The sequence below is a fragment of the Neopelma chrysocephalum genome, unplaced genomic scaffold (genome assembly GCF_003984885.1).
Source record: "Neopelma chrysocephalum unplaced genomic scaffold, ASM398488v2 Primary Assembly neopelma1_147, whole genome shotgun sequence".
Taxonomy (NCBI): domain Eukaryota; kingdom Metazoa; phylum Chordata; class Aves; order Passeriformes; family Pipridae; genus Neopelma; species Neopelma chrysocephalum.
Window position 1 is genome coordinate 8,433,450 of NW_020897809.1, and position 25,607 is coordinate 8,459,056.

At 43.6% G+C, this 25,607-nt stretch overlaps 1 protein-coding gene across 1 annotated transcript in view; it reads left to right on the forward strand.

The window, feature by feature from the left end:
• Positions 1–2,695: 2,695 nt before the first annotated feature.
• Positions 2,696–25,607, forward strand: part of SETD5 (SET domain containing 5) — a 39,177-nt gene continuing 16,265 nt past the window's right edge. Inside the window, exons 1-15 of the mRNA XM_027700477.1 lie at positions 2,696–2,870; positions 6,660–6,765; positions 7,644–7,855; positions 8,176–8,234; positions 8,641–8,828; positions 9,890–9,928; positions 11,449–11,691; positions 16,015–16,163; positions 16,482–16,599; positions 17,019–17,128; positions 17,414–17,660; positions 17,863–17,943; positions 20,281–20,544; positions 21,363–21,683; positions 22,187–22,429. Of these exons, the coding sequence (XP_027556278.1) occupies positions 2,800–2,870; positions 6,660–6,765; positions 7,644–7,855; positions 8,176–8,234; positions 8,641–8,828; positions 9,890–9,928; positions 11,449–11,691; positions 16,015–16,163; positions 16,482–16,599; positions 17,019–17,128; positions 17,414–17,660; positions 17,863–17,943; positions 20,281–20,544; positions 21,363–21,683; positions 22,187–22,429 (2,451 nt within the window). The 5' untranslated portion in view covers positions 2,696–2,799. The remainder of the gene's footprint in view (positions 2,871–6,659; positions 6,766–7,643; positions 7,856–8,175; positions 8,235–8,640; positions 8,829–9,889; positions 9,929–11,448; positions 11,692–16,014; positions 16,164–16,481; positions 16,600–17,018; positions 17,129–17,413; positions 17,661–17,862; positions 17,944–20,280; positions 20,545–21,362; positions 21,684–22,186; positions 22,430–25,607) is intronic.

A 25,607-nucleotide genomic window follows, 5' to 3' on the forward strand; every position in this document is an offset into this window, starting at 1 on the left:
AGAAGGGAGACAGGTTTGTGCAGTGGTCTGAAGATCATCAGATTTAAATTAAAGACTTTGAATTTTAGTAAAACTTATTCTAGTGGCACCAGAGAGAAGTGGGTGTGATATTTTTTCTTTTCCTGCATGGCCGTATTTTTGTGTAGAGGTAGGAAGGTCCTTGGGGACTGTATATACAGAAAATTAGCCAGTTTGATGGGTGAACATTTTGATCTCAACTCCAGCATTTTATAGTATTGGGTGTTACCAGGCCAAGTTTCATGAAGACCAGACTGTAATGTAGCCTGAAGGTGATGTGGTCTTGGACAGCATTTGAGGTTGGTCTCAGCAATTCAGTTTGAATGTCACATTGTCGGAGTTGAAAGTACACATAAAATAGCAGCAACAAACAGTAAAATCTGAGCAGGGGTGATGGTTGAGCAAGTATTGCTGGGTCAACACAAATGTGACTGAATTGGAATTTGCCTTGTCTAACCTTTCAGTTTGGTATTTCATATTTCTCCAGTAATCTCCTTCCCAAAAATGGGAGTTATCAGGCCATTTCAGTGCAACAGCCTTTGTACACTGTTGATGGAAAGAGGGTTTCTATGAGAAGTGCCTGAAATCTTGTCCCAGTTGCTCCAGGACTGACCAGGTATCCAGAAGCTGCACCTGAAATCCTCCAGTTCTGCTGAGTCACGAGCAGGCGGGAGGCTGGAATTTTTCCTGATGAAATGTCGGGCTGCTGCCAGCTGGGTATAGTCATGGCAAAGGCAAAAGATCGATACGGGAAAAAACATCTAAACAAGTATTTAAAAATATTACGGGGGGGGGAGAGAGCTTTCTGTGTCTCTAAAAGGGAAGGGTGCTTCAGACATTGAGACACTTGTCCTATTTCTTTTAACCTTGTGCCAGAGTTTTATGTGACTCTAGATTGAAGCAGGGATTGATGTCTGTAGCTTTTAGCTGTATTTTAGCAGCAATTTGTCTCATTTCGTGTCAGTGTAGAAATCACAACTCTGTCACAAGCATGAAAAGGGGTAAATAAGACACTTCCAAAAGGTCCTTTTCTTTTTCTTTTAATATTTTTTCCAGAAAACACACTCAAGGACACTGGGCTGTCTTGGGTTGGAACTGCCTGTGAGCTTAGTCCTCCCTCTTTTTCATCTCCCACCTCCCTGTGAGACCATTGCTTTGGGGCATAACAGGGAATTGCCACAGACCACTTAGAAATCTTTACATTCTACTTCTGTAATTTGCTGTATGCCTGTCATACTGTCAGAAGGATTTCTCATAGGGATGTATACTGAAAAAGGAAAGTATCTCCTTGTGCCAAGAGAAGTGGCCTGTCTTTTAAGACAGGAAAAGGCAATATAGTATGTGGCATTTAAACTTTTTGACTCTAGTTCTTCCTTCATTTGCCCTTATAGTGAGTGTGTGTTTTGGTGTTTCTGGGAGGTTTTGTGTTTTAAACAATGGCTGGACTGTGGTGTCCAAAGGCAGTTCCCTGTGAGAAATTCACTACCCACAGGAAAACTTGGCTGGCGGCCTCTCTGTAGCCCAAGAGGGTTTGCTGGCAGAGCCCCCGAGATGCCGGGGAGCATGTGACAGCAGGAGCCGGGAAAGGCTGCGGAAAGTATTCCAAGCTGCCCTTAAAGTTTAACGTGCAGAGAGGGCGGTTAAGTCGTCACCGTTTCTCTTTGGTTTTGGAGTTACCTTTGCTGCCTGTGGAAACGCAGCCTTTCTGTGTATCGTGGGGGAGTTTCTTTCGAGCCGTGTAGAATAATAGCTCCTTTATGCTCATGTGTGCTATTGAGGTTATTTACATAACGAGGAGCTGATCCCGTTTCACCTCCGGCCGCCATCCGACCCTTGGAGGTTGGCGTTCAGCGGCGATCTCGGTCGGTGCCGTGGCCGAGCGCCGCGCCCGGCGGGGACGGCGCAGCCCGGGCTCCCCCGGGGCCCCGCCGTGACTCACCCCCACTCCCAGCCAATGGTCCCGCCGCGTTCCCGGCCGGAGCGGCCCATGCGCGGCCGCCCAGACGTCTGACGTGGCTCTGCCGCGGGGAGGTGTCAGCCCGGGCTTAGCAAGGTCGGGCCCCGCGGTGTCAGGGCTCCCTGCACCGAGCCGGCGGAGCAGAGCCCAGGATAAGGGCCTGGCTGGGCCAGGGGAGCGTCGGTGGTGTGGGAGTGGCCACTCTGCAGGTCACACTCACCCGTGCCCGGTGAATGCACATGCAAACTGATCTTCAGTGAGACGGGTCAGCTCAGCCCATCCCGGCTCTGTCTCCTTGTCCTCCCAAACGGCGCTTTGCCTGCAGCTTGTTTAGGGAAGGAGTTAAGAAATGCTGATGGAGGGCTGTGGGTGATAGGTGACAGCTGCTGCTTATATGCAGAAGGAGCTAATAGATTGCTTATCTGATAATTAGTCCTAAGTTTACTTGGGGGTGGGGGAACTATCATTATCAGCTTTAAGGCAGAGCAGCTCATTGCATGTCAGTCCAACACTGTAAAAAAACGCCCCCAAAACCCCACCAAACTACTACCATCTACCTCTTCCCTGGCCCCACATATGAAAATGAAGTAAAACTGATGTGTCACGTCACTGATGGAAACATATTTCTGCTTTTCTTTTGCTGTGAAAGCCTTCTTTAGGGGTGCACAGGGACACCTCATGCTGTAACGGCGATGCAATGCTTTGTTTCTACCCTGGTAGGTTTCCCCATGTCCGTGACGTGTTGGCCGAGGCTCTGCGGCTCCTCTCCGCCCTCGGAGCGGCCAGTCGCTGCCCTCTGGACTCCGTGATCCCCGACGGGCGTCATGAGCATTGCAATCCCTCTGGGAGTCACCACACCAGATACGTCCTACTCCGACATGGCTGCAGGATCGGAGTGAGTGTTACCCCATGGAGGGGAGGGTGTCAGAGGGCTGATCTGGAGTGGGGCTGTAGGATCGGTGCTGGTGCTTTCTGCACCTGGGAGAAAGGGGCTGCTGGTCCACTGGCTGTATGAGAGAAGAATGCAGAGACAGACTCTGGGTGTTAACAAATGCAGTGTTACGGAAATTGGTAAGTTTGACAGAGGAGATGGGGAAAAGAATTCCAACAGTATGAGGCAGTCAACCATGGGTTTTACATCAGCTTGACTAGTAAGTCTGTACTGAAGTGCAGGCAATTGTGTGTTTGCTCTACCCATGCTTGACGTTGGCAAGGTACAAGCCAGTTCCTTTTCCAAAAGCTGTAATGTGAGGGATCAGCATGCTGAACCTCCCTCTCAGTAGAGCCTACTGGCTCAGACTTGGTACCAGTCTTATATGACTGATTTCCAGACACCTTTGGAGCTTGACCAGAGGTGTGAGGCAGCATCAGCCTGCGTAGACACTTTCATTTTGTTTCTGCCCCTGAGCACGTTCCAAGAAGCACACTCAGTGAGCATCCCTCAGGGTCTCCACCACAGTACGCTGTGCAGGGCTCTCACTGCAGCCATACCTCTGAGGCCTTTGGAGGAGACTTACCATTTCTTTTAAAAGACTCATCAAGAACATTTCAGATTCAGGAAATACAGCATTGTGATATCTTCTTAAAACCCTTGTTAGAATGATGTCAGCTCAGATGAGTACTGTGTTTTTGTCAGGGGTGAGAGGGAGAGCTCAAGTTATTCCTGTGTTTTTCTTCTCCCTCCTGCTTTCCTGCATCCTTCTTTGAAATAAGGGCTGTAGTATCCCTTTACAAAAATTTACAAATGGCATTTTGGAGATAGATTTCCCCTATGTATTATTAAAGCCACCTACTGTGCAAATACCTGCATGTCAGGTTGATCACTGTAGAACAGAAATTGCTCCAGACTATTAATTTTGAGCTGTAAGAGCAGTGGGCTAAGGTACGAATCACTGGTTTTCCCTTCCATCTTGCCCTGATTTGACTGTGCACAAAGTTTGACTACACAGTCGCACTCTCTGCAAGACTGCTAATGCCCTTTTTTGTCTGACTTGGCACTGGCCCCATTCTAGGTATTCTCCTTCGTGAGGCCTCATTCCATCCTAAAGCCCACATTTTTATATGTTCTTTTTAAACAAGGAATCAGAATCAAGTAAGTCACTTATCTGCAGTGAGTACATGATCCTTCACTTTTCAAGATCTGACATTCAGTATTGCTTGTCACCCTGCTTCTCCCACAGCACCACTTTGAAGACTCAACATGCAGGAATTTTAAACTGTTTATGACAGGAGGAAGAGTGCTAAATAGTTTGGTCATGTACTTTGCTTTCAAAGCTGAGCATGGTAGAGAGAAGAGCCAGATATATCTGCGCATGTCCCTTGTAGCGTTTCAATATCAAACAGACTGACTGTAAACCTTCTGCAAAGCATTTTCTTTTTCCCTTGTAAGAAATTTGTAGGTCCAATTTGAGGCTAAGCTAGAGTACTTTGAAAAAAGGCTTTTGAAGATTTCTGAATTAGTTTCTCTGTTTTCTAAAACTTGGGAATGCCAGGACTTTATTCTCCAGGCTTTGCATCGATGCACTGTTACTGCTGAAGTGTCCTTTGTGGGTCTGTTCAAAGTTAAGGCTATCCTTACTTTGCCTTTGAAACTCTACTAGTTGGAAGAGTAAAGTCTGGGGTACCTGAGCTTCTTGTCTTTTACAAGGGATTGATTTCCAAGATGTGCATCATGAAGACGATAGGATGGTAAAAGGAAAACTAGCTGGCCCTCCTTACAGGATGAGCTTTAGCGTCTTCCCCGGCCTCTAATATAGAGAGGAGGTGAAAATGGTGAAGGGTGTTGGTGTTCATCTGAGGGTGATATGGACGCTGCAGAGTAGTTTTGCTGTGTTAGTCTGACTGCATAGTGGAAGTTGTGGAAGCTCCTTGGCGCGCTGCTGCTGAGGAAGCGTTGGGGCCCTGGTGTTGTTGCCCCTGGACACCGTTGCACCAACAATCCTGAAGTTTTATTGCTAATGCTTGCGGCAGCATTGCTGGTATTCCAGGCTGACTGTGGTTAGGAATGTGGGTAACTTGGACAGAGGACTTATCTACTCCTTAGACTGTTTAGGCTCTTTTCCTTCTAATATTGTTTCTGAAAATACGATTAAACCTAAATGGATTTAACACTACCAATCTGGAAGTCCTAAAGGACTGTTGCAAAGATCCAGCAAGGCTGGATTATGTGGCAAGCTTTACAAGGTGCCTTTTATTAAGAAGTATATCCTTTGAGAGGAATCACCACCTATATCTCCTGCTTTTCACAGTTTAGCTGGCTGTAGCCACACTGAAAAACAACTGAATTTATTATGTCATGCTCCTAAATCTTGAGCTACAGAAGTGTCGTTTGCATAGGTGTAAGGCCTTCTACTTTCTGCAGTTCTTTGTACAAGAACTTTTTGCCCCTTTGTGTTGCAAAGACAGGTCCACCTTACTCCAGAGTAAGCCAGAAGCTCAGAGGTTGGTGCCCTTGGAGAACAGATGAGGTTCAGTGGCAGGGTGGGGCAAACTTCAGTGCAGCAGTGATTTCAAGAGCTAATAGGAAGTCCAAAGGGCACAGGGGTTAGTGTTCTTGGGTGGTGCCTAAACACTGCCCCACGCGTGATCGCCGGCCATTGTTTGAGTGCCGCCTGATCCACGCTGGCCATGTAGAACCCACTGAGAATGCTGCAAGATCTCACCATAGCAGCAGAGTTCCAAGGTAAAGTTTTCCTTTTCTGTATTTTTCTGTCCTGCTTCCCTAGCTCTGTGCTATAATTTTGACAAAGATTTCATCTGCAGACATGATTCAGTAATCCTCTGCAGTATTCTGATACAGAGTCTTCTTCTGCTCTGTGCAGAGGTTATCTGATTTGTATCTTCTGCTTGTAACAGCGTGCTTTCTTGCAGGTGTTCTATCTGTAGCCTCATTATCTAATATCCCCTGCATTGAATTGCAGCTATCCCTTCTCTGAGTAGGGTTTCTGCAGCTTTCTGCTAAGGATATACCTTTCATTTTTAGCTGTTTTTTTTCACCACCCTGTGGTGGAAGAGTGCATTGTACCTCAGCAGCACATTTCCTGTTCTGCTCATTGCAGGTTGCTGTATAGAAAGCACAGGGTGAATCCGATCTGTCTGTAGCCACTGTCTATCCAGGGCATTGATTTGTTGCCTCTTTGTAACAGGAGTCTCCAACTCCTGGTAGTTGCTGTCAGGATAGATGCAGGTTTCATGCAGGCTTTATCACAGGACATTGGACTCGGCTAACAATTGGTATCTGAGGGAGAGAGAAACAAGTGCAGGTGCAGGAAAGCTGCTTAACTGCAGTTGAAATAAGCTGTTGCAGAGATAAAATGGCAGTACTGTTCAGTGGCTCTGAGATTAGGCTGGCTGAGTTCAGATGTGAATGTTGAACCAGACCCAATTTCCTCAACCATAAGGAAACTGAGCTTCTTACATGCTAATTATCTTTTTAACTTCCCAGATTGAGACCCAGTTTAATGAGTTATGTAGGGTGGCCCTTACTCAGTTCCTCCCCTCTGAAAGCAGGTTCATCCTGTACAACTTTTGCACACATGATGCTTGGTGAAGTGTGTAATAACACCTCGATTTCATGAAGTTTCTTCATTTTGAGCTCATGTGTTCAATAGAAAAGAGCAGTGAAATACTGTCACTAAAAAAATGATATTGTATTGATGGGTTTTACTTCTGGCCCTTTCTGCAGCCCAGAGTCTGTGGAAGCTAGTCCAGCTGTCAGTGAGAAGAATGTGTACTCCAGCCACGGCTATGGGGCCACCCAGAAACACAGCTATCGCGGGCTGCCTTACGCAGTGAGTACTCTCTCTGCAGTGAATCAGCTCTTTACTGTCTACTTTTACTCTTTTTCCTTGTTCCATAGTTCTTTGCCTGTTAAGCCTTAGGAGTTTTGGCTTATTTATTAGGGAACACTGAGTTACAGCTGAGTTCTGCCATACATTTTTCGTTTGTGTGTTTATTGTTTGTGAAGTCCTGCATACTCTACAGCAAGCTTTATTAGCATTCTAGGTGATAGATTTTTAACTGAATGAAGTATATGAATGAAGTGTGACTATATATGAATATATAACATTTTCCTGATGGTAATTTTATGCCCCATTTGGTTTATTGTGCACTATTTATACTTGTTTCAACTGTGCAGATTTTCATAGTGGTAACTTATAACAATGAGAATCAATGAACAGTCAGGAAGAATGGGAGTATAGTCTGAAGCTATGGGAAGAACAGGATGTCACAGAATCACTGAAGTTGGAGGGGGCCTCTCCAGATCACATAATCCAACCTCCCTGCTCAAGCTGACTCTGCTTGAGCAGGTTGCCCAGGACCATGTCCAGTTGGGTTTGGAATATCTCAACAGGCAGAAACTCTACAACATCTCAAGGCAACTGGTTCCACTGTTTAAACACTGATGTCATCTCAGGTTATTAGCAGTACAACAGTTAATGTCGAAATAGCATGGTTGTTTTCATAGGTTTTGAGTTTAATTCATTGGTGCTGAAGGAAACCATTCACATCTTTCAGAGCTATTGCTTTGCCTTCTTGGTAGATTGAGGAATTCAGGCTACTGTTTTACACCAGTTAAATATTAACCTGGGAACTGTGGATTTGGGACTTCAGCTTCTAGGCATCATATCTTCACGTTAAAAGTAGTACTGCAAATACTCGTTTTCAGGATCATAATTACGGAGCCCCTCCTCCTCCAACGCCGCCAGCCTCTCCTCCTGTCCAGACCATTATACCTCGTGCAGAACTGAATGGCCTGCACTCGCCTGATGAGGAGAACTCCGGGGACAGTGAGAGCTCCTCAGAAGGAGAATCAATTCCCACTTGGTGCCACTGCAGTGTCTCCCAAGATGGTTTCCTCCTCAAGTGTGAAAAGTGCAGGTAAGCTTCGGTGCAGTGCAGGTCTGGGCTGCTCCTTGTGTTGACTTCTCATACCGAACCGTGTCACCTTTGGGCTGTGGGACAGACTTCCTTTTGCTAACTGGAGAGTTCTTTCCAGTGCTTTACCCACTATTGACCCTGCTCCTTTGCGTTGTCAGCCTGACAAGTGTTGGTGGCACCAGGAGTGGAGATGAGGATGTTAAATCGATGTTCTTATCATCCTGGGCCCCACTGAGGGCACGCATCTTGTGACATCCTGTTGAATTTCAAGTGACTTTACTCCTACAAACCAGCTTCAATTGTGCATTCTCCTTTGGCAGAGGAATGAGCAGGGGGAAGGTGATCAGACTCCGCCGCCGGAAGCAGGACAACGTGTCAGGTGAGTTGGAGAGTGTAATTCTGATAATGGTGACTTTTGTTTTCTATCTATGAGACCTTTGTCTTTTGGATGCTGTAATCATCTAACTGTGATCACTGCCCGCTAATGTTCTTTGCCTCCCAATCGCTGGGATTTTCTCCTCTCCTTACCCTTCACCTCAGTTAGCACTTGGGAAAATCAGATTATCTTGTGAACAGAAAAGGAAAATTTTCGTCGCTGTCATTCTGTGACACATCAGAAGTTTGGGAGACCTGTTCCCAGTTTGGGTGGGAAAACTGAGGTGATATAGTTCTCTCAGGGAAGAGTTATGCAGGGTCAGCCAGTCGTCTTGATGGAAATGGGCATAAGGGTCAACTGCGCTCTCAGGGATGAGAAGCCGCTGCTAACGAAGCACTTCTGTCTCTAGGCGGGGACAGCAGTGCAACCGAGAGCTGGGATGAAGAACTCTCTCCCTCCACGGTGCTGTACACGGCCACTCAGCACACTCCCACAAGCATCACGCTGACCGTCAACCGCGTCCGCAGGACCAAACCCAAGAAGAGGAAGAGGAGTACGGAAAAAGCTCGCACTGCTCCAAAGGCCAAAAAGATCAAGGTATGTGGAGTGAGACAGAGTTGCTGCAGTTCCCACCAAATGCTGTGTGAAGCGTTGTTAGGAGCAGGCTGACAAGCTGGCAGTAGACAAGAAACTTTTGTCCTGTCAGGAATTACTCTTTCTGGTGCAATAATGTGACGCCTTGTATTTGTGACCTGCTAGAGTATGTGGCTGTTGGTTTAAAAATTACCTTACTGGAACTCCACCCTTATTTCCTAATGCTGTCCATTCATGCTCAGAGCTTGGACTCAATTACATATTTTGCCTTCTGTATTAGGATTTGGGAAAACAGCTTTTGGAGTCTGTTTATGGCAAAGGGTCAGTTTGTGAATGGAATGAAAAATGAAGAGAGCATGGTATTTCTTAGCAGGCTTTGTTGAGGAATTTGGGCTGCAGAGCTTCTTGGCACTGTTCTTCAGGGACAGAGATAGTGCTTGTGTGGAAAACTATGTAGGTAGTGATGAACATTTGTTGAGGGATGACTTTACTGTCTTGTTTGTGAGTGTTTGGGGACTGAAATAATTTTGAATTGCTTATATTGGAATGCAAGTGTGTGAGCAGCTGGTTCTTTCCCGTCATCTGCTAGCTTTACCATAATTTTCCACAGTTTAGGTTTCTCTTGAAGTTCTACTGGTAGGCACTGATTAAATAAAAGGCTGGGGGTAGGAACCCATGTGAGGTTTTGAGGGTTTTTTTCTGTTGTGAACCAGCTTGATTCTGTTTCTGGACCTTTCTCATATCAAAACAAGTGGGTTTAGTCCAGACAGTTTTGCTTTTGATCTTGACATTTTACTAAGTGTGAGGCAGGCTTCTTTACTTCAGAAATCCTGGCCATGAAGCTTTTCAGCAGTTTCCACCGGATTTGCATTGCAGAGTCTTTTTGTTCAAGTCCATTGCTTCTTGTGTAGGTTTTCCTGCAGTTCTTGCTGTCTTTTATTAAGGGCTGGAGTAAGATTTAGTGTTGCTCTGTTGGAGTAAGGTTGAGTGTGGTTCTGGGATGCTAATTCTGAGGAAATATACAATACTGTGTTTTTTCTCTCTCTCCTTGTTTTGGGGGATAGGCCTTTCGAGAGGGCTCACGGAAGTCTCTGAGGATGAAGGTGAGTAAAACTGACAACTCTCTGTGATGGTGGTTGGGGAGGGTTTCCTTATATTTTGTGCCTCTCTTGGTTTGCTTGGGGACTTTCTGATTGTGGGACCAGCCTTGGAATAAACTCAAGCTTTACCATGCACCACAAGCAGGTCTATAAAAGGGTATCACAGCAGTTGCCCTTTGAACCTTTCTTTTGCTTCTGATAGCTTTCAGTAAGATAATGTCACCCAGTTCTGAAACATGTTTGATTCATGGCATTGGGAGTGAGGTGTTTGATGTAAGGGATGTAGAACTGGTTGTGGCTGCTCTTCTGTGAGGGCAGTTATTGTTTGATTACATCAATGATATTTCAGGCTTGGACATCAAAGGAGTTCACAAGTTTAATGTTGGGAGTCCCTCACCTTGTTTCTCTCCACATTCTCTTACAAGGGGTGGATGGGACAATATCTTTATCTCTGACTTCCTGCAGTAGTGGCAGGTGTGGCTATCGAATAGGAAGGTTATTTGACAAGAAAAAGTAACTCGCACTTTGAGCTAAATGTGTCCCCAGAAACACAAGAGGTGCCTTGAAGTTTGCTCAGTTCCACCTGGCCCCAGTTCTGTAGCTGGTAGTGGCTTCTAGCAGTGGCTCAGAAGAAAGAGTACAGTCCCATGGTGTCTGCATGCACCATCTCAATAGTATGCAAGTGCCTTGAGAGGGTAAAAACGCATGAGAACACTTAATGTTTTTATATATGTGATGAAAATAATGATTACTCTTCAGTTGTCCTTGTCACTAAGATCTTGGTGTCACATATGCCTCAGTCCCTTATGAAACCAGTTGAGTTATTGACCTCTGGAATATTTGTTGAACTTCTTCAACTATTGTCGAGTAAAGAATGAAGCTTAAATATTTTTTTTATCAGCTTCTGTTTTCCCCTCCCTTACAAGACAGTGTAAACGGATTACCTGATTTTGCCCTCTCTTCTTTACTCTGCTTAGGGCTTGCAGTTTTAACCCTCTGGGTATTAGCCTGTGCTCTACATTCAGTTTCTTGAAACTGACCATTTAGCTCGAAGGTTTGGAACTATTTCTGGATCAGTCACTGTGAAGATTGAGATGCAGTCAGCATCATCTAGCATTATGTTGGACATGAGTGGGTTGACTGTAGGACAAGCCTACATGAGATTTATTTGCCTTTGTGTGTTCTGTTCCTTTGCTTTTTTAATCCACTTAATTATTTTTCTAAAGGGAAAATAATTTTTTTTGTCCTGGCCATGCACTAGCCTAATTTTATTTTATATAGCAGTGCCGAGTACTAGCTCTCAAGAGAGCTTAGTCCTGCACAGAATTCTCCGCAAATTCCTGAGTGGAACTGTTGTACAGTGTTCTGGGGGGTGCAGGTGCTGAAAAATGTGTCCTCATCACCAGCACTTAGATAGCTTGGAACGGATTCGCCTTTTTTTGTGGCATATTCATGTGCTTGGAGCACTGGGGATGGGTTTTCCTGCTGTGTACTAGCCATTCATTCTTTGCTGTTTGGTGCAGAATTCCCCTTCTGAAGCGCATGCCCTGGATGAAAACACAGCTGAAGGGTGGGAGAATCGGATACGCCTTTGGACAGACCAGTACGAGGAAGCCTTCACGAACCAGTACAGTGCTGATGTGCAGAACTTGCTGGAGCGTCACCTCAACTCCAATAAAGAATATGTGGGCAAAACTGCTATGCTGGACACAATCAACAAAACAGAGCTGGCCTGCAATAACACTGTCATTGGGTCCCAGATGCAGGTAAGAACCAGCGTGACAGAGGGGTGGGGTAGGTCAGTGCTCTGGTTTGTAAGGCATGGGCATGGTGAGCGATGTCCCAGCTGGTCTGTCATTTCAGTCCAATAGGCATAGGTTTGATACACAGTGATTCAGAAGAGATGCCAGTGCTAAGATTCAGAAATACTTGCATTTGACCAAATCAATGTTGCTAAGTTGGGGATATTTTGTACAGTTTTCCGATATGGTTCACAGTTATTTTACCGTAAATACTTTTGGTCACTGAATGACTTGAGGCAGAACCAGATCTATCACTTACTGGAGATAGGAAATTTTCCACTTTCCACTTGTGTGGAAGGCCATTTGAAAGAACCTTTCAACATTATTTCAGTATTTTGGATTATTATTTGGATTTTGATAACTGTCAAATACTGCACTACTACAACTGATTTTAGTGAGCTGTTTCTTCCTAGCTTTTCCATGTTGCCATCTTTATGGAGTTCATGTAAACAAGGAGAAACAGGAAAGTAATGTGTTTGTGTGGTGTATGTCCTCCCCACTACTACTCTTATCTGTTGTTTCATCTGGCCTGTGCTTTATTGAACAGAGCACAGCATTCCCACCCAGTTCAGGCTTTGTGGGGCTTCCTTCCAGGAGAATGGAGATAGGTGCAGCTGAAAGGATGGGCTCCAAAACACGAGTAGGGCACCTCTTCTGTAGAAGGGGAGCAAAGTCAGAAACCTGAATATCAGGTATATGTTAGTGCTTGAATCATTCATTGTTTATATCAAGTGACTCACCACTCAGTGAAGTTCACGTGCTCCCTCCCACCTTTTCCTCTGCTTTCAGGCAGGTGAAGCACTTCAGGCAGAGCACAGATATTGCCACTAAGGGAGAGTGCAGAAAGAGGACTTTGGACTCAACTTTCTTTGACTCTTAACTGTAGTTCTGCAATGAATAATACTTCTGAGGACATTGGGGAGAAACACTTCTTGTTGGCTGTTTGAGTAGCCTTCGTAAAGGGAGCAGTTCAGGAAATATAGAGAAGAAAAAGTTCTGCTTCTCTAGAAATCTCAGTATTTTTGAGACTAAATGTAACCTCTTCTATGTCCCTCACATGAGTTTTAGGGAAAGTCCCGAAATAAGTAATAAAACATGCTGTTCCTTCTTATCACCTTCATAGAGTACAGCAGGACAGAAGATTATAAAAGATATCATGCATAAATGTGCTTGTTCTTGTCATGCTCTCGTGGCCTCTCTTTTCCCAGTACAGACCTAGGCTTTCCCACAGGGAGAAATGGCCAGCATTCCAAATGAGAAGACTCCAAATTTGATATATCCCAAAGAAAAAAAAGGGTGGAAAGTCACAAAACTTAACAGTGATCTGGAGTTACCCTAAACAAGCTGTTGGTAGATCCCTGTGATTGTGTGTGCAGAGAAGGTGTAAAGGGCTTTACTGGCTTTGTAGCTCTTCTTGGATATTGAGGAGAGACCTGGTGGCTGTCCTGGGCTGCTGCTTCTCAGCTCTTATGTCCTGTTTTCTCTGCTCAGCAGGTGACTGTGGAGTGTTGTGAGGAGGGGGCAGCCTGCACAGGTGTGGACTGTGTGCTCATTTTTTCCTTTTTTTAGACAAACTGAGGAGGATTTTTGGTTTGCATCCGTTGTCTTTTAACTAGATATTACTGTTGAATGTAAAAATAGCTTTTCTGCAAGATAACAGATAATAGGTACTTTAGGCTAGAAGAAAATCAGGAGGCTGTGTCAATATGCAGTTGGCAGCTGTGTGTAGATGGGTATCATCACTGCTCTCTTTGGCCAGGAAGACTGTGGAGAAAGGAATAAAAATAATGTTTTATATGCCCTGCATACTCTGACAGTTGAGAGAGGTGTTTGACTTGGGTCAATAGTGATGCAAGTGTATACTTTAAAAAAAAAAAAAAGATCTGGACAAAGAGAAGAAGTGTGACCTAAAAGCTTCCTAAAGCCAAGAGGAGTAGGGAAGGATGGATTAAGGGTTATACATGTAGAATATGGGATTTTGGTCATTGGAATGTTTTGGATAAGACAAGAGGAAATGGCCTCAAGTTTCACCAGGGGAGGTTTACATGGGATATTAGGAAAAATCTTTTCACCAGAAGGGTTATCAAACACTGGCACAGGGGAAGTGGTGGAATCACCATCCCTGGAGGTATTTAAAGATGTGTGGTTGTGGCACTGAAGGATATAGGTTAGTGATGGACTGGACAGTGCTGGGTTAACAGTTGAACTCAGTGATCTTAGAGGGCTTTTCTAACCTAAATCATTTGGTGATTATATGGTAAACCAATTCTCAACTGTCCTAATGATGCAAAGGGAGACTTTTGAAAATATAAAGCTGTTTAGCATCATGAATAAAATCATCTTAGTCCTGGCTACTGCCAGTTGCTCGACAGACTGAAAGCTGTGAATCACTTTTCTGCCTGTTGTTGCCAAACCAAACCCAGTATTTGCCCTTTGTTGCCTCTGATAATTGCTGACTTGAGCTCAAACCCCTGATTGATTTCACATTCTGAAGTGAAGAGCGAAAGGGCCTTTATAAAATAAAGCCACTGAGTATTATGCAGATGTTGCTCTGCAAACATATCAGAACAGTTTTGGCTGATTAGCAGTCAGCAATCCCTAGCCTATGACATGAATAAAATCATTTGTTCTTTTCACACATGAAAGCATGGCAGCTAATCCTCTTCATATTTCTAAATTCAGAGAATGAAAACAAGCTGAGCTAGGGTCTTATCAGGAAAGCTGTGAGATCATTCCTGTTTTACCAAACCCAGATAAATAAGTTTTGCAGATGCAGAGCTTCTCTTTCCTTCATGGACTTTCTCCTCCTCCCACCACCCCACCTTAGCCCACTCATGTTCCTCAAGCTGTTTTCCAGCATGAGGTGAACAGTAATGCAGGCAGTCATGGGGCAGAGGTGAGAGTGGAGGACATGAATGTGCATCTCTGAAAGATATGATCTTATTGGTACTCATAGTATTGATAGAGTAGTAAAACAGTTCAGGTTGGAAGGAACAACTGAAGGTCATCTGGTCCAACCCTCCTGTGTAGGGCCAGATGAGAAACTATAACAGCAAATGAGTGGTAATATAAAAACAAAATTATTCAACTGGAGACAAACTTGTCTCAACCCTAATTCATCTAATAACTTCAGATCCTCTTGTCTCCTTAACTCCTTATCCTCTGTCATGCAGTAAGAAATCTAGTCCCATTTATTTATTCTTTGTTACCACAGTTGGATAGTACAAACAGTACCTAATGTTTTACCCATTTGAGCAGATTGCTCAGTAGCTGTTTCTAACAAGAGTTCTATCAGGAAAAGTTGGGAACTTGCCTGTAATAAAATCTTGTGTTTTACTTCTAATTTAGATGCACGACTGTCATTATTACTGAAGTAAGAACACTTATGCCTCAGTTCACTGTGGAAAAGTATCAAAAGTGGGTCGTTCTGAGCAGTGAATAGAATGCTTAGGAAGGAACAGGCACAGCACTTGTAGCAAAGCAGCCAATCACCTTCATGTAATTTTTACTTGCTGAGAACTTTGATCTGTTAAGTAAGAGAAGTACTTTGTTTTTATGAAGTCTTTCCTATGCCCTAGTGCTTATAATATCCCTTCCATTATTCCATAAAATGTGTCATATTTGGATGTCTGTACTTAAAGAATGTTGTGGTTTTATACTGTCAAGACACATTGTTGTGAAAATTGATCGTAATAGATCTGTAGACTTTACCATGAAGGTGTTTCAACAAATTGTCACTACTTTGCTAAAAATTTGTTTCATGTTAAAAAAAAATTAAAATCAACAGCGCTAGTTGAGCAGACAGATGTAGAGAAGTTTCTGGATGGAGATGGAAATTGCCAACTTAATTCTTTGGCCAGTTAGCTAGAATTTACATCCTCTGCAAAAGGAAAAGCTTGCATTCTTTTCTTCTAAATGTGTGACAACCCACAATTTAGGGAAGATTTGAATTATTCTGGCTGTGAAAGTGGCCATAATTGCAGAGCAGTTCCCTGTTAGCAGCAAGTGACAGGTCTGGTTATGCCTCCTGCTGCAAGACTGAAATACTCAGTCCGATAGATTTGTCAGACTTGGTGTTGAAGCAAAGGAATAAATACTGTTGGCTTTTGATAAATGTTATCAAGGTCATTGGTCATTACTAAAATGTTACAGAATAAACAATATATTCACTGGCAGAGTTTCTCTGTGTTGCTATTAGAGTAATTTTTCTTTCCATGTGGGTAAAATATTCATGAGTTAGAGGCATTTGGTTTAAATTCTCATATTTTGCTCTGGTTTTTGTTACAGCTGCAGCTGGGAAGGGTGACTCGGGTTCAGAAGCACCGGAAGATCCTGAGGGCAGCAAGAGACTTGGCACTAGATACCCTTATAATTGAGTATCGAGGGAAGGTTATGTTACGACAGCAATTCGAGGTCAATGGGCATTTCTTCAAAAAGTAAGAGTACTATGAAGTGATTAATGTGAGAGCATCGTGGCACAGAGAGACTGGTGTCTCTATGGGATAATGTTCACTTGCAGGGCCTTGTCAGCTGTGCCATCCATAGAAATGTGAAATCAAATATACCACCTCAGCTTGATGCTCAGCTTATGGACCAAACCCTCTGAAATAGATCTCTTAAATTGATGGAAGTGCATAAGCACCCAGAGCAATAGCGCTGATGCAAGTGCTGCTTCCAGTTAAGTGGGGGATACCTGTTATAAGTGCCATGGGAATTGGGTATTTTGGGATTGAGGTGTTCTGTTGTTTCTCCAGGCCATATCCCTTCGTGCTGTTCTACTCCAAGTTCAATGGTGTTGAAATGTGTGTTGATGCCCGCACCTTTGGCAATGATGCCAGGTTCATCAGGCGTTCCTGCACCCCAAACGCAGAGGTAAATTCCCTCTTCACCATCACTGTAACTGCAAATACATGTTTTATATAAGCTTAGTGCTTTCCCTAACTTAAAATGCAGTATATGGGGTAAATTCTCTGTGTCTCTTGCTCGTTTGATGGTTTATACTTGGAATATGAGAAAGTTTGGGAACATGAGGGGGGGTTTTGGAAGAGAAATGTTTCTTTTATGTCTTTGCTTTGGCTTCAGAATGATACTTAGGGTAAGCAGGTGGGAGTAGGTGTGAGTGGAAAAGCACAGGATGAGACAAGCAGTGAAGCAGGCTTTTCCCTACGGAGAAATTTGGAATAGTTATTCGTGGAGCAGATAAGAGCTACTTTGCAGGAGGAGGCTTTCCTCTTGGAAGTAGGAAATGCAAGGTGTGGAGATGTTAGTTTCTCTTTACTTTGTTTAACAAGGTTCGTCATGTGATTGCCGATGGGATGATCCACCTATGTATCTACGCTGTTGCCACCATTGCCAAGGACACAGAGGTTACCATCGCCTTTGACTATGAGTACAACATCTGGTGAGTCCTTCACCTCGCCCGGGAGCTCTCCACTGCCCTCCTGGACTGGACATCTTCCTCCAGCCCTTTCCTCGCATTCTACATTTTGCTCCGTTTTCTACTGAATTGCATTTCCCGGCTATTCTGTCCAGTTCTGCTGGCATATTCTACAATAGAGGCCATAAGGTAGCCTGCTGTCCTTGCTTTGGCACGTGGTGAGATGTTTAGTAGGAGATGCATTGAATGTCTCTGTACAAGGGTTGAGAAATGAAGAGTGACACGAATTATGTTTGTGTTTTGGAGCAGCAATTATAAAGTGGACTGTGCGTGTCACAAGGGGAACCGGAATTGCCCTGTGCAGAAACGTAGCCCAAATGCTGCAGAACACCTACCTCCACCTGTTTTAGGCACACTAATTGGGGCAGAAACACGCCGGCGAAAAGCCCGTCGAAAGGAGCTAGAAATGGAACAGCAGAGCATTGCATCGGATGAGAACAGCAGTCAGCAAACGGAGGAAGTTCCTGAGGGACCTGCAGCAGTCAGTGACAATGAGGTAAAACCTTTGGCCCCTTGTTATGGATATTGTTACCATTCAGTGCTGTGGAATCTGATCCAATAGCGCTGGAATCTGAAGAACAGAAACTGCAGGAAGCCTTTTTTTAAATCTTTAGCACCTTAAATTGCTGCGGAAATGTTCATAACTTTAAAATGGTACTTGGTGTTGTTGATATACTGAGACTGGGCTTCTCTTTCAGGTGCCAGAGAAGGAAGAGAAACAAGAAGGGGAGAAAGAGGAGCCTGTAGATGAACAGGGAGCCTTGGTCCATGGCCGACGGGCAAGTACCTCTCTCTGTCTGGGTATCATCCCCCTTAGGACTTGCTTCACGCAGTGACCAACAGATCCAGTTCATTATTTCACTTGTTTCAGCACAGATCCCAACTGTTAGTGGGCTTCAGTAAGTCAATTAACAGCAGCAAAAAAAAAAGTGGTAAAAAACCACCCAGGTTGACTCCACATCATAGCATTTCTGTTAGGGTGCTGCAGATTAGGAGATATACAGCAGATTTGTTTACTGACTGAAAGGTTTAACTGCTACTTTCAGGGCTGTTCTGTAGCCTAAAACATACCATTAGCAACACTATCAGCACCAGATTCAAAAAAGGTAATTGTACCTTTTTTATCTTCCTTCTGCCCTTCCTTATTGCCAGTACAAGAATTTATGGCATGATATAGAATCATAGCATAATCTGAGTTAGGACTTTCAAAGGTCATCTAGTCCTATCCCTCAGCAATGAGCAGGGACATTTTCAACTAGGTCATGTCATGAACCAGAACCTGATTTTTGTTAAAACTTAACCCGTTTTGCTCAGTTAGATTTGTTAACATGTATCTGTTCCCTGTATGGGTTTATAAACTCATCACCATGTGGCAGAAAGGTAGGAACAAGTGACAAAAGTTAGTAAGAGGGGTAGACCACCAACAGTACTATTGGCACTTACTAGGAAATATCTTTGTGCTCCCAAGTTGTTGTTGTCTTAAACAGTCGTCTTGATCAAAATATTTCTTGGTGCTCTGGGATCTTTGATAACACAGTCCTTTTTCAGCTTTCATCTGTACTGAGTAGAGTGGTGGGGTTTTTCTTATGCTTCTTATGGCTCCTGGGATTGCTGCCTGGATTAGAATGTTTTATGCGCGTGAATGGAGCCGTTCCGGTTCTACTTAATTCATTAATTTAAATAAATAAGCAAAAAATCCAAACACACAAATAAACCAACCAACCAACCCAAAAACCCAAGGAAGAAAAACTGAAAAATTGCTCCCATCCTTTTACCAACCAACAAATATATTGGAACTAACAGTTCCCTGTGTTTCTTTGCTCACCAACACCACCACCTGTCTTCATCTAATCAGAGATATGGATCTTCTAAGTATAATTTTCCTGAGAACGCTTCAAATGTTGAAATAGTGCAGCAACTTGCAGAGCCTAGGGCCATCCAGAGATCCTTGGATTATCTCATGGATTTTTTTAGAACAGATGAGATAAAGCAGTCAGTTTCCATTGAAATTTGAATGAGAGCAGTCATCCATCAGACTGGCCTTTAGCTTGGAGGAAAGATCTCATTTTAATGCAGGGAAGCTGATCTCTTTCTGGGACAGAACAGTTCAATAAGTCTAAGTGAAGTGTTAGTTTCCCATGAGCCTGTAAGCCCTGTTCCTGTAGGTTGCACCAGTTAATCTGCTTTAATGCGATTCAGTTTTCTATACTTGGCACCAGGTAAATACCCATATCTATAGTTTCGCCTGTCTCTCTTTGTGTGTGCGTGTATTGAATATTCTTGAACAAAAAGCTGAAAAGGCCAGGCTGCTGTGACTGAGTACTGCTGTGTGCTTGAAGATACTTTCTCCCTCATGAAAAATCTCAGGAGACACTTGACCCCACTTCTTAAAATCCACTTGATTCATCCTGTTTCTTGCCAGTCACTGCAACGTTATTGTACTAGACCTTTTACATGCATAATTACCAATTATTTCTGACACAGCTAGGTGATAAGATTTCCTGTCCTTTCTGTTTTCCTTACAAATGTATTTGGTTTGCCTCTCTATTCTCTCATGTTCTGTTTTTCTTATCCACTATGTAAGCTGCTTAGACCAAAGCTTTTATTTTTGAGCTAGGTCATCTCCTGACATCAGGAAAGGAATGAATCTGGATCACTTTAGTCAGTTTGCCTGGTGTGTTATACTTGCTGCAAATTACTGAGTCACTTACTTCTGTTGCCTCTGGCTTCTCTTTGCTTCTAACGTTTGGTCATTAGCAAGTAGCTCTGTTTGTTTCCAAGTTGCAGTTTTTAATTCTTCAAAATTACGCGTTTCCTCGTGGCTGTTTTATAAATATAACTCAGTAGTATCTAAGTGGTCCTATTTAAGAACAAAGTCGAGTTCTTCTAGTTACTCTATGAACACATGATTATGTTGTTGTTATTCTGGGAAATTTGCCATGGTGAAAAATGCAAATAACTGAAAAGAACTGCTTCTCTCTGTCCCCTGTCTGGCTTTTGTCATTGCTGTTTGGCAGTTGTTCTCCATCCTCTGCTGCTTCCCATATCTGTTTGTGCCTTCTCTTCCTTTTGTGCATAATTCACCATGCTGACTTCAATTTACTCTTGTGTTCTAGTCGCGGGAAGACAGGAAGGTAGAAGCCATCATGCACATGTTTGAGAACTTGGAAAAGAGAAAGAGGAGACGAGAGCAACCTTCGGACCGTAACAGCACTGATGCTGAAATCAACGTCAATTCTGAAGTTCCTGAGCCAGAGGAAATAAAAACAGAGACTCCTGAAACCGAAGAAGGAAGTTCAGCACCAAGTGCTCCTCCCGCAAATGTTCCTAACAATAACAGCAGTTCTGGGGTTAACACACGACGGTCTTCACAAGCAGCGGTAAGATGAAGATAGGACTGTTTGATACCTTCTACCAAGCTCAGAGCATATCTCGTCATTAGATGGTTCAGGTCGGGAGGAGCTTTGTGGGCTCTCTAGTCTATTCTGAGTCAGGTAGGGACAGCTCTGAGTTCAGACCTGGCTGGCCAGGGTTTTACCCAGTCTCGAAAACCTCCAGGGATGGAGATTCACAGGCCCTCTGGAAAACCTCTTCAAATTCGTAACTGTTCTTATAGTGAAAAAATTTTGCCATGTATCCAGTCTGAGCCTCTCATTTCAGTGTATGTACATTGATGCACCAGTGCATCTTCTTGGTGACTTCAGGCTGGTTGTAGAAAGACTGCTGTTACATCCCCTTCTGTCCTCTCTGGGCTGAACAAGCCTGGCTCCTTCACTGGGTGGGCCCCTTCTGTGCTGGCGTGAGCTTAACTTGGATGCATAACTGCAGTGATGGAGTTCTTTACCCAATCTACTTTGGATGCATGTGTTCCCATTTTATGGCAGGGCCCAGACACTTGCCTGGAATGCTCCATGTCAGCTCAGGTCAGGAGTAAGAGCAGTTACCTTGAGACAAGCGGCAAGTTTCATATTGCTGCTTTCTTCCTAAAGACCCGTGTTCTGGTTGATCCTTTTAAGAACGCAGAAGACAAAACGATAATTTGCCAGTGTTGAAGGGTCCCCAAGGCCATCTTATGAACCAACACAGAGTCCAACAAGATTTTGAGAGTCAGGTAGTGTCAATCTCAATTCTTGATCCTGTATGCAGAGAAAAGGAATACCCTTAGAGGTGCTTGGACTAATGACAGTTTATATTGTAGGAAGCTGTCCCTGAGAAACCAGTGACTAAGCCAGCTCCAGCAAAACCCTCCAGGCCCCGACCAAAAAGTCGTTTCTCTCGATACCGGACCAGTTCAGCACAAAGACTGAGAAGGCAGAAACAAGCCAGTTCCCAGCAAGCTGAACTCGCGCAGGCCGTCCCAGAGGAAGGAAGCACTGCCAGCTTGGTAACCACAACAGATGTCAGCAATGTGGAAGGGCCAGGAGAAGGCAGACAGTTGACGGGATCTGACCCAGCCGCTGTCCTGGCTGCGGGATCTCAGTCTAATCGAGCTGCAGTAAAGTACCCCAAAACTAAAAAGGTAAATATGATCAAGTGCTCAAAGGTGGGATGGCCTGCTGGGGGGTATCCATTTAGGACAGAGCAAAGAGGTTGGCTTTCAACTTAGAATTGAAGACCAAGAGGGAATGTGACTGCAACTGTAGTGTACAAGCTAGGATAAACTTGTAAGGGCAAGGAGGAAAAATTGGAGAAGATAGCAGGCATAAATATACATACTGGGCATAAATTAGGTGTTACAGGTTTGTGTTAGAAACTAGTTTTGAACAAGGTGATCAAGTTCTCCGAGAACCTTTTAATAAGATGAATGGAGCATAAAATCAAGCTACTTCTGTAACACTGGATTACTTCTTGTTGTGCCTGCCACAAGTGAAAATTGGGTGTGACACAGGAAGTCCTGCCTGTGTTCTTCCTCTTGAGGAGAGATGTTCTACCTGAGCATTGCTTCCCCATACACCATTGTGCCACATTGCCTTTCTTCTTCTCCTGTGCTGGTTGCATTGACGTGTGTGTTTTCTCCTTCAGTATCTTGTTACCGAATGGCTGAATGACAAGGCAGAAAAGCAGGAGTGTCCTATTGAGTGTCCTCTGCGCATTACTACAGACCCAACAGTTTTGGCAACTACCCTAAATATGTTGCCAGGTCTCATCCACTCCCCGCTGATTTGTACCACACCTAAACACTACATTCGCTTTGGTTCGCCTTTCAACCCAGAGAGACGTCGAAGGCCCTTTCTGTTGGATGGAATTTACAGCTCCTGTAAAAAGGTATGTTTGCTCATGTCTTACCTTCATGGGCTGTATACTCATCCAGCTCTTACTGGCCCTGGCCCCCTTGTAAAGCAGTTGTGTCCTCTTGGAGTTTATTTCCATGTATTCCTGCTGAGCTGGTGTGTTGATGCAGTGTCCAGACTATGACTGCTGACTTTCTCCTAGTCACTGTTCTGTTACAGTGAACATGTACTTTCAGATACATGTACTTTTAGAAGGATGTACTTTCAGATGCAGTGCCTGTTTATCATCCAACATATGCGATTCAAAGACTGTTTCATTCAATTGTTGCCCTTAGAAAGTTTTATGTTACTACTTTCACAGTCACTACATCAACAGATGGTTGGCATTGTGGGGATAGGACAGTGTTGCAGAGGACCTCAAGAAAACAGTGCCCCGGTCAAGATCCATTGTCTTTGGAAGAGCCTGTGTGGTTTAAAAGCTTTGAGTTTGCCAATTTGCAAGAGCAAGTCCACAGCTCTTTGATTGGGATCCTAGACAGCCTATCTGCAATAGGTTCTTGAGGCCGTGCAGGAAGCCTGAACTGAGCACAGCTGTGGATTCCTCCAGAGATGGCCAGTAAATGCCAGTATTTACCCATCCACAGGGAAACAGTAGCCAGGTTAGTTTGCTTGACCAGGTTTGTATCAGAATCCATCTTGCTGTTGGCTTTGCTCAGAGACTTTTCCAGTTCCTGGGACCCTGAGAACAATTACGTGGAAATCCTTTCTGATCAAAAACTGTCTTGGTAGCTTTCAGAGTCAGGTACCATGTCCTGGTTTCTTTGCCTTCCTTTATTTGAAGGTGTTTTTCCAGAGAAGATCTTTGGACTACTGTTTCCACCTTCAGCCAATTTGTTGTCATGCCCTAACAGACACCTACAAAAAGAAGCTGAGGTCTCTCTTTGGTATTTACTTTTTTAGGTAAAGCTCTTTGTGGTTCATATATAGATATATGAACAAAACCTTGTCTGTTTCTGTGTGCCTGGGCAACCTCCTCAAGCATCTTTAAGTTGAGAACTGCAAGGTTTGAGCTGCTTTTTGAACTTGAACAGTGTCTTTGAGCCTCAGGGAAGAGAGAAGCATCCAGAGCAAAGCTGGCACAGTTATTTGGAGTTCTCTGCTCAGTGCAGTTGCTGTGCAACTACCAGCAAGCTCACAACTGAGTGAAAACTGTTGTGATGGAACAAGTCTTCTGATCTTTTGCTACATTTGACTATTTTCTAGTCAAATTATAATTCTCACTGCTGGAGAGGGAATGGACTAATTTCACTACAGATGACTTTCATTTAGTCCACACCTTCCTCAAAGCTGAGTATCCAAAACTTGTGTTGCAGCTGGGACATTTTCAAAGCAGAAAGGTGTCTTTTAGCCTGTTAGTACATTTTGTGCATACCAGTATGATGGAGTTTTCTTTGACAGGTTGATTTAAACTCATGTTCAGTTCATGATTTAGTGTGTTAGAACAACCCATTAGTTTTCTAGCCTGAAAGTTTAGAAGTGATTGTTTTTGACTTTATATGGTACTTTGTTCTAGCCTATGCTAAGGTGTGCACTGTTTTTGCTTGTCCATTTCCCAATATAGTAGGAAAATTGTGAATGCTGTTATCCAGCATGTTCCTATTTCTTAATCTGAAAACTTAAATACAATGTCTATTCCATTATCTAAACAATGAATAAAAACTGAAAGCTGCTTTTTCCAGAACAGATGTTGCAGAAATAATTTGTTAGATTTCTGCTTTTTGAATGTAAATGTTTAACTGTTCTAGTGAGGGTTTTTGTCCACTTTGTTAGGAGATCCATAGCTTTTTCTTGGAAGATGCTTGTTAGCATTTGGTGGTTTTATGACTTAACAGTCTGGAGATGTAGAAATCTGCTCCTCATGTTCAGGAATGTTTAGAAAACTCACAGGGAACACCTCCTTTTCAGCCAGCTGAGGTCTAGAAATGGTCCAGAACTTGATGACATTGGTCTCTCAAGACCTGATCTTTGTCTTGTCTACTTTTGACTACTCAGCCAGGGAGGTTGATTTATAAAGGCTGTTGAAATAGATCACATATTTTCTTGGATTGTCAGCAGGCCTCATCCTTAAACTACTGAGAACTGTGCCAAAAATTCAGCTGATGATCTCAGTTTGCATCCAAAGCATGGCAGTGTCTGAACCTCGCAAGGAAACTGAACTGTAACCTGCTCTCACGTTAATCACACTCTGTACAGTGACTTGGCTGTCAGATCAGATGCCACGTTTGAGGTAGTGGTGCTCCAGACTGGCTGGCACTTCTCACTTTTCCTGGTGGCCGCAGTGGAATCCATTGAGTTACATTTGAACAGAGAAGAAGCGTCTGCTGTACAGTAGTGAAGGCCATCAAAATAGATCCTGTCACCTGCTCTTCATCCTCGTATTGAAGTTTTCACTTTGAGGATTGTGGCCTCTGAGTTTCTGATGCACTTTCACGATAGCTTTGAGGAATCATAAGACATACACGTGTATCTCTAATAGGATACACATTGCTGGCATGCAGATGAACTGTGGATTGCTGAAAGGTAAAATTACAATTTTAAACCTCTCTGGGAGAAGAAAAGTCTGGTAAAGTGAGTCCCCTGGGTAAATGCACAAATGAAAATTGCTCTTTGCTTTTTTTCAGCAGTTTGCTCTCATTTTACTGAATCACCTGAGTGTTTTCCCTTATATTGTGGTAGTTATTTTTATAGTAAAGATAGTTCCTGCCTGCCATAAAGAGTCAGTTTGTATCAAGATACAGAGGTAGCACACCTGCTGCAGCAGCTGATTTGCTGAGGCTTCAATTCATGTTCCCTTTTATGAGGTCTGATACATTCTTTATTGTCCATGTTCAGAAGACCACTGTGACTTTTATCTTTTTTAAGAGTAGCTGAAGAAAAGGGGTTTTTTTTCTTGGTTTGCCCTCCTTGAAAACTACTGCTTGCATTTTTATCAGATTTTTTTGCTCTGTGTCTCTGGCAGCAAGCACAGTCCTGAAAGAATTGTAATGTGATTAAACTCAGCCATTTCTATGCTGGAATTGTTAAAGCAGAATCTATGTTAAGCTCTAATATGCCTTAGTGGAGCAGAGGTCTCCTGTGTTTGTTTTCCTGGGCAGGAAACAGCTTTTTTTCCCAAAAACCAGGGGATGTAGATAGTCCATCACATTTGTGTC